Source organism: Hemitrygon akajei, chromosome 17 (assembly GCF_048418815.1).
Source record: "Hemitrygon akajei chromosome 17, sHemAka1.3, whole genome shotgun sequence".
Classification (NCBI taxonomy): Eukaryota; Metazoa; Chordata; class Chondrichthyes; order Myliobatiformes; family Dasyatidae; genus Hemitrygon; species Hemitrygon akajei.
Genome location: NC_133140.1, coordinates 6,336,206 through 6,349,529, shown reverse-complemented (window position 1 = coordinate 6,349,529; position 13,324 = coordinate 6,336,206). Strand labels below are relative to the sequence as shown.

At 44.3% G+C, this 13,324-nt stretch overlaps 1 protein-coding gene across 2 annotated transcripts in view; it reads right to left on the bottom strand.

Moving 5' to 3' along the window:
• The window catches only part of LOC140740452 (endonuclease/exonuclease/phosphatase family domain-containing protein 1-like), a 100,408-nt gene extending 87,659 nt beyond the window's left edge, over positions 1-12,749 (bottom strand). The window contains exons 1-2 of one of the 2 annotated variants that reach the window (XM_073069615.1): positions 12,575-12,749; positions 2,713-3,593 (exon numbers count right to left, since the gene is read on the bottom strand). In XM_073069615.1, the coding sequence (XP_072925716.1) occupies positions 2,713-3,584 (872 nt within the window). In that variant the 5' untranslated portion in view covers positions 3,585-3,593; positions 12,575-12,749. Of the gene's footprint in view, positions 1-2,712; positions 3,594-11,737; positions 11,783-12,574 lie in introns of those variants that run through there. The other variant, XM_073069614.1, reaches the window with a different exon arrangement.
• Between the last annotated feature and the right edge of the window lie 575 nt (positions 12,750-13,324).

Here is a 13,324-nt window from a genome sequence, read left to right as displayed (position 1 = left end):
CATAGTTAGCCCTTTCCCAGTTAAGCACTTTCCCATTTTGTCTATTTTTATCCTTTTCCATAGCTATGCTGAAGCTAAGGGAGTTGACTTGACGACTTGACTTGTGGTCACTCTCACCAAAATGCTCCCCCACCAAGAGGTATGCCACCTGACCAGGTTCATTACTCAGAACTAGATCCAGTATGGCCTCTCCTCTCATCGACCGGTCCACATACTGTGTCAGGAATTCTTCTTGAACACACCTGACAAATTGAGCCCCATCTAACCCCCTTGCAGTCAGGAGGTGCCAGTCAATATGAAGGAAGTTGAAATCACCCATAATTACAACCCTGTATTTCCAACACCATTCTAAATTTTGCCTGCTTATCTCCTCGGTGTCTCAAGGGCTATTTGGGGGCCTATAGACTACTCCCAGCACAGTGATTAATCCCTTCTTATTTCTGACTTTCACCCACACCAACTCAGTGGACACTCCCTCTGCATTGTCCTCCCTTTCTATAGTCGTGATACTATCCCTGACCAGTAATGCTACTCCCCCCCCTTTTCTACCTCCCATCCTATTCCTTTTAAAACACCTAAACCCCAGTACCTGCATCAGCCAATCCGGCCCTTCCTCCAGACAAGTTTCAGTAACGGCCACAACATCGTAGTTCCACGTACTGATCCATGCTCTTAGTTCATCCCCTTTATTCCGAATACTCCTGGTGTTGAAATAGACACATTTCAACCCCTCTAACTGGCTACATTTATGTTTTGTTCCCTGCCTGTCCTTCCTCACCAACTCAGAACACATAGCATCATGCCCTTGTCCTTCTACCCTAATCTCTGCACTCACATTCTGATTCCCACCACCCTGCCAAACTAGTTTAAACCCTCAACAGCTCTAGAAAACCTGCCCTCCAGGATATTGGTCCCTTTCCAGTTCAGGTGCGGTCCGTCTTTTTTGTACAGGACAGACCTTCCCCTGAGTAGATCCCAATGATCCAAAAATCTGAACCCCTGCCCCCTGCACCAACTCTTCAGCCACACATTCATCTGCCATAACTTCCTGTTCCTACCCTCTGTCTTTTGGCACAGGCAGCAATCTCGAGATTACCACCCTTGAGGTCCTGCTTTTTAACTTCTGTCCTAACTCCCTATATTCCTTCTTCAGGACCTCATCCCTACTCCTATCTATGTCATTGGTTCCCATGTGGACCATAACATCTGGCTGCTCACCCTTTATTCTGAGAATATCGAGAACTCGATCTGAGATATCGCGGACCCTGGCACCAGGGAGGCAACAGACCATCCGGGATTCTCGATCTCTCTCACAGAACCTCTTATCTGTCCCCCTAACTATTAAATCCCCTATCACTACTGCTCTCCTCTTTTCCCTCCTTCCTTTCTGAGCTGAGGTTGTTGCAAAGTTCAGCATTGATTGGGTTGGCCAACTGGTCAGTTCAGCTTACTTGCTGAGCAGCATGAGTGAAGAAAAGGACACAAAGCAGCATCAGGGATGGGGGTTCGAGGATGTGATTTAGTGGTGACAAACGAACAGTCTGCCAGTGAAACATCTTGTACTTTGCAGGTAGTCCTTTACTAAAAAATAGATGTAACAGGAAAATAGACCCTTGATTAGCTGTCTGCATCTTTAAGTAAATAGTGGCATACCTTGAGTGCTGGAAGCAAGCTAAAGAACCAAAGCTGCATTACTGAAACAGACACTGAATAAATATTGACTTCTAAACTGGTTTAAAAGGGAATGTTCAGCACTTTGTGTTACCCAGATAATGCAGCTTAGTCTAAAGCAGATTTTCTGTCAGTCATTTAGATGTTAGGAAGTCAAATGCTTTACCCAACATGGCTAAATCCACATTCCGTAAAGGGAGGATTACAACTGTTGATTGTTGGGTTGTTCTAAACATTCACTCTCTGCCATTAATGCATCATGGCTACAGTATATTCTATCCATAAGGATATCATGTAACAACCCATAAACACCTTTTCTCCAGTCATCATAGTTCTAGCTACCCAGGGTTCAATCTGTTCACACAGGCAGCACTAGAAGAGTTTGCATGTTCTTCCTGTGGCCCATAACCCACTGAACCCATCTAAGTGTCTTTCCAGTGTTGTTAATGTACCTGCTTTGATCACTTCCTCTGGAACCTTATTACATATATGGACTATCCTCTGGGTGAAGAAGTTGCCCTTCAGGTTCCTATTAAATCTCTCCCATGCCCCCTTAAACCTTATGGACTCTAGATCTTGATTCTTTAATCCTGAAATAAATGACCATATGGATTCACCCTATCTATGCCCTTCCTGATTTTATTCTCCTCTATAAGATCATCGCTCATTCTCCTATGCTCCAATGAATGAAGTCTAAGCCTGAACAGTCTCTCTCCATCACTCAGTCTCTTGAATCCTGGCAACATCCTGGTAAAACTTTTCTACACTCTTTCCAGCTTAATGGACTCCAGGGTGGCCAAAAATAAACACAATGTTCAAAATGTGGCCAAACCAACAAGTTTTACAGTTAAGAAGTCAGCAGACCAAGGGAAGTTCATGGAGATACCAGGTGTCAATTTTTAGTGGATTGCACACTCAATGGGAGGCTGAAGGGTTTCTAGGGATGTGCAGATAGAATGAAGCATGAACAAAAATGCCTGGAGCTTATAGATTACAGGCAATATGAGGCAAATTGAATGAAAGAACAAAGTTATTACAAACCCATGCTCAAGTAGGGTCATGCAGATGACTTCTCTCACACCTGGGTTGTTGACCTTGTCCAAGTTAAGCCCCTGCAGGTTCCAAGTGCCAATACGAATCACCTTCCTGCCATCAAAGCAGCCAGTGAAAGCTGCTTGTGGGGAGCACAGCGAAGGGGTGCGAGGACAGAGGCCAGGTTTCAGTCTCAGGTCCTGCAGACTGCAGAAGGAAGGTAGGGCAGTGCACAGCTGTGTGGAGGTGGAGGTAGACATGGTGACGGGCTTCAGGAGGGCAGCACTGAGCCTGGAGTTGATAGGAGTCAAGGAGAAGGCACTGCTTCCGGTTACCCGCAGCAGGTCATCAGCGTGTCGATAAGGCCGGTTGTGGACGATTCGGTGGGCCAGCTCTTTGGAGACCCCAAGCAAGTCAGTGAGCTGCTCCTCTGAGGCAAGGTTGATGTTCAGCTGGGCACAGGAGAGGAGGTTCAGATAGTCCATGGAGCGGGAGCGCTCTCGGTCTTCCGTACTAAACAGAGGTCTTATCTGTGGCCTGGTAGTCCCCAGGCCAACCTTGATGTCCAACTGCTGCGGCACCATGTCCCCCACACAGATCTCGGACCTTATCTGCTGCAGCCTGGTGGCCCCAACTCCTGTCACCAGTGCCACGTCCTCGATCTTGCGGAAGCCCCCGATTCTGCCACGGTATAGCACCACATTGTGTGCCAGTGTCCGGTTGATGCCCGGCAGGGTCATCAGCTCCTCCTCAGCTGCTGTGTTTATGTTGACCTGGTTGCTGTGCAGGCTGTCTGGGGGTGTGATTGGTTGCCCCTTCGGTGGCTTCGTCCCTTTCAGGTCCCGCTGGGGCCTATGACAGCTCAGTTGGTAGCCCATCATGTAATCGTCCTGGGAAAATTCAAATACACCGTGAAAGGCAAGGCACAGAAAATGCTGGAAGAACTCATCAGGCCAGGCAGCAACGATGCAGGGAAATGAACAGCCCAGATTATTTAGTCACCTACATTAGAACACTAGACACTAGAATACTACAGCACAGTACAGGCCCTTCAGCTCTCGATGTTGTGACAACCCACATGTTCCTTAAAAAAGTACTAAACCCGCACTACCCCGTAACCCTCTAGTTTTCTTTCATCCATGTGCCTGTCCAAGAGGCTCTTAAATACCCCTAATGTTTTAGCCTCCACCACCATCCCTGGCAAGTGATTCCAGGCACCCACAACCCTCTGTGTAAAAAACTTAGCACTGATGTCTCCCCTAAACTTCCCTCCTTTAACTTTGTACATATGCCCTCGTGTTTGCTATTGATGCCCTAGGAAACAGGTACTAGCTATCCACCCTATCTATGCCTCTCATGATCTTGTAGATCTCTATCAAGTCCCCTCTCATTCTTCTACGCTCCAAAGAGAAAAGTTCCTGCTCTGCTAACCTTGCCTCATAAGACTTGCTTACCAATCTAATCAACATCCTGGTAAATCTCCTCTGCACCCTCTCCATAGCTTCCACATCCTTCCTATAGGTCTGTAGGTCAGACACGGTGGTAAGCAGCACAGGGGCGCCGCAGGGAACCGTACTCTTTCCGGTCCTGTTCACCCTGTACACATCAGACTTCCAATATAACTCGGAGTCCTGCCATGTGCAAAAGTTCGCTGATGACACGGCCATAGTGGGGTGTGTCAGGAATGGACAGGAGGAGGAGTATAGGAAACTGATACAGGACTTTGTGATATGGTGCAACTCAAACTACCTGCGTCTCAATATCACCAAGACCAAGGAGATGGTGGTGGACTTTAGGAGATCTAGGCCTCATATGGAGCCAGTGATCATTAATGGAGAATGTGTGGAGCAGGTTAAGACCTACAAGTATCTGGGAGTACAGTTAGACGAGAAGCTAGACTGGACTGCCAACACAGATGCCTTGTGTAGGAAGGCACAGAGTCGACTGTACTTCCTAAGAAGGTTGGCGTCATTCAATGTCTGTAGTGAGATGCTGAAGATGTTCTATAGGTCAGTTGTGGAGAGCGCCCTCTTCTTTGTGGTGGCGTGTTGGGGAGGAAGCATTAAGAAGAGGGACGCCTCGCGTCTTAATAAGCTGGTAAGGAAGGCGGGCTCTGTCGTGGGCAAAGTACTGGAGAGTTTAACATCGGTAGCTGAGCGAAGGGCGCTGAGTAGGCTACGGTCAATTATGGATAACTCTGAACATCCTCTACATAGCACCATCCAGAGACAGAGAAGCAGTTTCAGTGACAGGTTACTATCGATGCAATGCTCCTCAGACAGGATGAAGAGGTCAATACTCCCCAATGCCATTAGGCTTTACAATTCTACCGCCAGGACTTAAGAACTTTTTAAAAGCTATTATTAATGCTTTTTGAGATAGTGATTTAGATGCATATCATATTTTTTTACTGAGTTAAGTATTGTATGTAATTAGTTTTGCTACAACAAGTGTATGGGACATTGGAAAAAAGTTGAATTTCCCCATGGGGATGAATAAAGTATCTATCTATCTATCTATAATGAGGTGACCAGAACTGAACACAATACTCTAAGTGTGGTCTCACCAGAGATTTGTAGAGTTCCAACATGACCTTTCTACTCTTGAGCACAATCCCCCTACTAATGAATCCTAGCATCCCATAGGCCTTCTTAACTATCCTATCAACGTGTGCAGCAACCTTGAGGGATGTATAGATTTGAACCCCAAAGTCCCTCTGTTCACAGTCTTAAGTAACCGACCATTAACCCTGTACTTAGCCTTCTGGTTTGTCTTTCCAAAATGCATCACCTCACACTTATCTGCATTGTGTTGCTTTTCACAAAAGATTAACCTCAGTGACACTAATATAGCCTGGTTTGATTTTAGGAGGCAATAAAATAGGAACTAACAAGAAATGGTTGCTAACACACTACTTTTTAGATCATTTTCTTCTTCCTACTCAATTAGTCTTATGAAGGGGACATATCCCCACTTATTTTCCTTTATTCTGTATCGCATATATCTTTCCCCCACTGCTTCCCACATCATCTGTCAGCACTGTGGGGCAACTTTCTGTACCAACTCACCTATGTATCTTTGTGGCACGGGAGGAAACTGGAGTGCCTGGAGCAAAACGGTGCAGCCACAGAGAAAACTAGCAACTGCTGACAGGCAGTGCTGAGGTCAGGATAGATCCTGGGCTGCTGGAACGGTGATGAAGCTACACAACTCACTGCACTATTGTAGCACAGATAGTGTAAATAAGATAAAGATGCACACAACATGTTGGGTCTATGACTGACAGAACATGTGTGGTCTTGCACAGAACTGGTCTGGCCTTGGTATGCAATGCTGCCTTAGTGCACCTTTTCATGTGTGGGCTAATGTTCAGACTAGTGCCTTTAGAATTTGTATTGCACATTGTGCTACCTGCAATTTGTGTCCTTGGGATTGATACTCCTTTTGTCATCCACAGGTTAAAATGACACTGATGGTTATCTGCCCATGATAGATTTTTAATTTTAATTTTAATTTCTGATGTTTTCTTGGTGAGATTGTAAAAGATGGAAGGATACAATGATTACAAAAAGATGCATAATGCAAAATGATGAGAGTGTAAGTGGAGTTAAAAACCAATAATATAGTGCAAGGATCTTTAAATACAGAACAAGATAGTGATCTAAATACAATGGACTCTGTAATTAGCTCTCCAATGACATTAATCATTTGCCTTCCTGCTGCTGGCTTAGTTAACAGAGACAATGATTTGCTAATAAGTATTTCTGTGACGTTTATTCTGTTGTTTGCTAAATTTTCTTCTCATACATTCAGGATCAGTTAACAATTTTTGGGACCCTCTGCCCAGATTCCTTACATAACCATTATCACAAAGCACATTAGTTGTTTGAAATACCTTAGGGGTATTCTGATCCAGTAATTGTATGCCATCCTATGTGAATAATAATAATCCCAATAATGTGCTCCTTTATTGTTTGTCATTTTTTAGTACACCAGTGTAAAGGAGAAAAAAGTTATCGTTACTCTGGATCCAATGGATCCCCTTTCAGTTCATGCCGAACTGTTATTTTGCCTAGACCTGTCAATCTGCTCATGGACCATAGCCCTCCATACACTTCTCGTCCATGTACTTATTCACAGTTCTCTTAAACGTTGCAAATGAACCTGCATTCACTACCGCACACTCTCACCAGCCTCTGAGTGAGGAGGTTCCCCCTCACGTTCCCCTTGAATATTTCACCTTTCACCCTTTAACATATTACCTGAGACATAACTTATTCAACCTTTGTCTGTAACTCATGTCCTCAAGCCCTGATGTTTGAAGGATAACAGTTTCTGAACCTGGCGGTGTGGGACCCAAGGCTCTTGTACCTCCCTTCCGATGGCAGCAGTGAGAAGAGAGCTTTCCTGTGGCAGCTGTCCATGTAGATGTGCTCAATGATGGGGAGGACTTTTCCTGTGATCAATTAGGCTGTATCCACAATCTTGTGTAGGTTTTTCCTTTCTTGGGCATTGGTGTTTCCATACCAGGCTGTGATGCAACTAGTCAGGATACTTACCCTTCCCTCTTCTTCTATTCCCCTTTCTGATACCCCTCTTACCTCTTTTCTCCTCGCCCTTCTATCGCTTCCCCGTGGGAGCCCTCCTCCTTACCTTTCTTCCATGGACCACTCTCCTCTTCTTCTGCATTAGCGCATTACCTTTTCCACCTATCACATGCCAGCTTCTCACTTCACTCTCCTTCCCTCACCACCTGGCTTCACCTATTACTTTCCAGCTTTTACTTCTTCCCTTCCCCCATCATCTTATTCTGGCTTCTTCTCCCTTCCTTTCCAGTCCTAATGAAGGGTCCCAACAGGAAATGTCAATTGTATATCCTTTTAAATAGATGCTTCCTAATCTGCTGAGTTTATCCAGCATTTTGTGTGAGTTACTCAGGATACTCTCCACTGTCTATCTATAGAAGTCTGTCAAGGTTTTTGATGACATGCTAAATCTGCACAAATGCCTAGTAAAGTTGAGGTGCTGCTGTGCCTTCTTTGAATCACAGGTTGCATCACAGCCTGGCATGGAAACACCAATGCCTTGAATGAAAAATTCAATGAAAAGTAGCGGATATGGCCCAGTCCATCACTGTAAAACCTTATTATCATCGAGCAAATCTGCATGAAATGCTCTCACAGGAAAGCAGCATCCAACATCAGGGACCCTCAAGACCCAGATATGCTCTCTTCTTGCTGTTGCCATCATGAAGAAGGTACAGGAGACTCAGGACTCACACCTCCAGGTTCAGGAACAGTTAGTACGCCTCAACCATCAGGCTCTTGAACCAAAGGGGATAACTTCAATCAACTTCATTTGCCCCATCATTTAAACGTTCCTATAACTAAATGGACTCACTTTCAAGGACTCTTCATTTAACATTCTCAATATTTATTGCTTTTTTATTATTATTATTTCTTTCTTTTTGTATTTGCACAGATGTCTTTTGCAAACTGGTTGAACACACTAGCTGGTCTGGTCTTCCATTGACTCTGTTATGGTTATTAGATAGATAGATAGATAGATAGATAGATACTTTATTCATCCCCATGGGGAAATTCAACTTTTTTCCAATGTCCCATACACTTGTTGTAGCAAAACTAATTACATACAATACTTAACTCAGTAAAAAAAAATATGATATGCATCTAAATCACCATCTCAAAAAGCATTAATAATAGCTTTAAAAAGTTCTTAAGTCCTGGCGGTAGAATTGTAAAGCCTAATGGCATTGGGGAGTATTGACCTCTTCATCCTGTCTGAGGAGCATTGCATCGATAGTAACCTGTCGCTGAAACTGCTTCTCTGTCTCTGGATGGTGCTATGTAGAGGATGTTCAGAGTTATCCATAATTGACCGTAGCCTACTCAGCGCCCTTCGCTCAGCTACCGATGTTAAACTCTCCAGTACTTTGCCCACGACAGAGCTCGCCTTCCTTACCAGCTTATTAAGACGCGAGGCGTCCCTCTTCTTAATGCTTCCTCCCCAACACGCCACCACAAAGAAGAGGGCGCTCTCCACAACTGACCTATAGAACATCTTCAGCATCTCACTACAGACATTGAATGACGCCAACCTTCTTAGGAAGTACATTCGACTCTGTGCCTTCCTGCACAAGGCATCTGTGTTGGCAGTCCAGTCTAGCTTCTCGTCTAACTGTACTCCCAGATACTTGTAGGTCTTAACCTGCTCCACACATTCTCCATTAATGATCACTGGCTCCATATGAGGCCTAGATCTCCTAAAGTCCACCACCATCTCCTTGGTCTTGGTGATATTGAGACGCAGGTAGTTTGAGTTGCACCATATCACAAAGTCCTGTATCAGTTTCCTATACTCCTCCTCCTGTCCATTCCTGACACACCCTACTATGGCTGTGTCATCAGCGAACTTCTGCACATGGCAGGACTCTGAGTTATATTGGAAGTCTGATGTGTACAGGGTGAACAGGACCGGAGAGAGTACGGTTCCCTGCAGCGCCCCTGTGCTGCTGACCACCGTGTCAGACCTACAGTCTGTATTTTGTAGATTTATTGAGTATGCCACAAGAAAATGAATCTCAGGGTTGTATATTGTGACATAAATGTACTTTGAAAATAAACTTACTTAGAACTTTGAAAGGGCACATAAGTCTTGCCTTTTCTCACAATAGATGTTTGCCTGTATATTTAAGAAAACTGCTGTTGTTCTTGGATAGTGGTGGAGTTGGGAATGTATAGAGTGGAACATCAGTCACTGTAGCTGCGTGTATTCTGCAGTCTTCTGGAGGATGGGCGAAACCCAAAAATGAAGCAGGTAACGAGAAAGACACTTCGAATTCCCTCCCTCCTGCTCCTACAGGTTCACTAATTAAGTTAACAAATTCTTTGCACCTATGCAAAGTACTGCGAATGCAAATAATACAATGTAAAAAATCTATACTGTTCTTCTCTCCACAGATTCCAATCAAAACTTGTACCCAAGGGGCCACCTGCACTCATAGTGATTGATGCAAGAACATAGATCTTCAAATATTACAGCACAGACCTTCAGCCCAAGATGTTATGCCAAACTTTTAACTTACTTTAAGATCAATCTAACCCTCATCTCCCACACAGCCATCCATTTTTCCATCATTCAGGTGCCAATGTAGGAGTTTTCTAAACTCCCCTAATGTATCTGCCTCTACCACAATCTGTGCCAGGGCATTCCACGCACTCACCACTCTCTGTATGAAAATCCTACCTCTGACATCCTCTCCCATTATACTTTCCTTAAAATTATGCCCCTCATATTAGGGGCATGATTTTTGCCCCTGTGAAAAAAAATCTCTGGCTATCCACTTGACCGATGCCTTTTATCATCTTATACAATTTTATCTAAAGAAGAAAGCAGTAAAGTAGGGAGTAGACACTAACTATATTATTTTTATTTGTATTTAGGCATGTGCGAGAAGAGATTACAGGTCCTCCCCACATTACCAATGTCTGATTTGTGGACACCTTCTACACACAAGTGATTATTTGAAATGATGGGGTGAACGGACGTGAAATTACTACCGTAGTTGTTGCGGAGCTGCAGGCTTCTTGTTCATGTGGGAAGGCCATTTCCCTGTGTCTTTTCTCCACCACCCCCGAGCTGCAGCAATCAGAAGCTGGATGGAACTGAGCAGAGCCAAGAAATTCGAGCAGACTCATTGGCTCACTCACTGAGTTGGTGAGGGTAGTTGGCAGTTGCTCTTCCCACACCTGCTCACGCTCTCACCTCAGCTGTTTCTGTGATCCTCTCCTACACACTGGTGGTTGGTCACCTCCAACTGACAAACCATTTGAGTATGGACTGTACATGGTGTTACGAATGTGCCACAACTCTGAGGAGCCGAAGGGTACAAAGTCGCCCCCTCCTTTTTGAGAATCGCAAGATCGCTATTAATTCGGGTCTGGGACCCAGGAAATGAGAGAGAATCCACAAGGTTTGGAATGTGTCCTGGCCTCAGCAAAACAAAACCATTGATAATGGCTATTGTCTCTTGGAGACAGAATTGTGTATTGAGTACTGTACTATTCATTGAAGCCCCTCAGGGGATGACCAGAGTGGGCTGGTTGAGGGATTGCATCATCCCAACCTGATTGACATCTGAGACCCCGTGAGTAAGGATAAAAGAGGGTCTGGGGAACAACCCCTTTAGACGCACCAGGAGAAACGCTAGAAATCCCGTGACAGCGTTTAATAGCGACAGCCGGTGGGGGGCTCGTGTGCATCCTTCCCTTGCCTGGGATTGGCGGGCTCACCACGGAAGAACGGCTTAGCTAAAGGAGAGGCCACAAGTGAACAGCCACACCAACGAGACTCTGACGGATCGAAATCATAAAAGGAAAGCCGGCAAGTTTCTCAAAATCTCTCTCTCTCTCCAACCGTTGCCACACAGCGGTCCCCAAAGGCTGCAGCCTGCATGAACTGAGTGACTTTTGCATTTCCATCGGACAATACATTTATCCCCTAGACAACGATAGAGCTAATTTCTTATTGATTATTATTATACCCACACTTTTAGATTTAGTATTGACGACGTATATTATCTGTATATTTGTATTGATATTATTTTTGTGTATTTTTACTAATAAATACTGTTAAAAATAGTACCATCAGACCTCAACGGACCTCTCTATCTTTGCTGGTAAGTGACCCAGTTACGGGGTTTGTAACAATGGGAACCTGGGGACTGCCAGTAGAGGGATGTTATCACTTTGAAAAGTTGCAGCACCCTACAGAATCCTGGGATTTCTGGACCATTGGGGATGATACTGAGAACCTGAGCCCATGCATTGGGAGCACTAAGTAACTGCTTGCAATCAACAGGAGGTACACGCCACTTCACTAATCTCAAGCAAACCAGCTGCAAACATATGTACAAGAGCATGGTACAAGGGTGCATTAAAGCCACACTGCATATGAGGCTCACACCCAATTCTGACCAAGGCCGCATGTGACAATTACTGTAGGTTACACCTACCTCAAGGGCGGAGCAGTCTGTGATTCCCATATTGGCCTTCTCAGTCACCTTAGAACCCACAAACTGGAGCAGAAGCAAATCAGCCTTGAACTCTGGGCTCTGTCTGAGAAATTTTGTGAAGTGCACTGTTGAACAGATAAAGTCTTCGCGGTACAATGCTAGCTAATTTATAAACATGTTGGGACTATAATAAGGTAGTCATGGAGAAATAATAACGAAGTCTTTTGAGGTTCCAAAGTTCCTTTCCTTGTGTAATGCATTTTGCTGGACCCATGTCCTGTTATACTGTGTGTATGTGTTCTAGAAATTTCAGAATACCAGATTGATTAAATCACTAAGCTCCTCATCTAGAGTTCTTTTTTTTAAACAAAGCATTCAACTAAACTAAACTTTCAGTTAGACACTCACCTGCAACATAGTAATACAGGTCTCTTCTGACAATCCTAGATCAGAAAGCTGGAACAATGCCAAATTGTCAATGCTCTGTTGACAAGTTTTGATAGAGTTCCACTTCCTCATTTGCACTCAGGATTGCATTTCTGCCTCAAATTAACATGAGTGTGTTTTTATAAGACTAACTTCTATATTCTTCATTATTTTGCCAGACATTCACTGGGTCTAAACTACCATTTGAAAGAAGGTGAAGTGTGAGTGTTTGGTTCTGGATGAAACTGTGACCGGCTGATTGACCCCAGTGGAAAGAAAATGCTGCTAAAAACTGAAAAGAGAAATTTAAAGTGCTCCACAACTTGATGGAGATTTCAACCATTTTGCTGCTGGTTTTAACCTAAATCACATAAATTTACTTTCCAGTGAGTATTTGAATGTAATATTTACCTGAATCACGTTGGTGAAAGAAAGTTGTTTTCTTGGCCTCCTGAGCACAGGTTCTGGTTCCAGACACTTACAGGAAGGATCTATATTGTGTGCACACACTGACACATTTGTATAAATACTCTTTTACAAGGTTGATAGGGCAGATATCAAGCCTTACAAGCTCTGTGCATATCTCTTTTTGTTTGGGGCAGGCTCACATAGAGAGGTACTGCCTTGGGTCAAATGGAATCAGAGAGAAGGCGGGGTTTACAATTATCCATTTGACGTTTAATTTTTGAGTACCGCCCCTTAAAGGTACAGTTCCTTTTTGTCCCTTCGGTTGTATTCTACAATCAGCTTGGAACTATTCTTGGGTTTATCATTTTAATCAAGTGAGGGATTACTTATATTTCATTCCAAAAGCAAAAAAAGAAGCAGGTACAAGCAAACATGAGGAAATCTGCAGATGCCGGAAATTCAAACAACAACACACACAAAATGCTGGTGGAACACAGCAGGCCAGGCAGCATCTATAAGGAGAAGCACTGTCGATGTTTCGGGCCGAGACCCTTCATCAGGATTAACTGAAAGGAAAGATAGTAAGAGATTTGAAAGTAGTGGGGCGAGGGGGAAATGTGAAATGATAGGAGAAGACCGGAGGGGGTGGGATGAAGCTAAGAGCTGGAAAGGTGATTGGTGAAAGTGATACCGAGCTGGAGAAGGGAAAGGATCATGGGACGGGAGGCCTCGGGAGAAAGGGGGGGGGGAGCA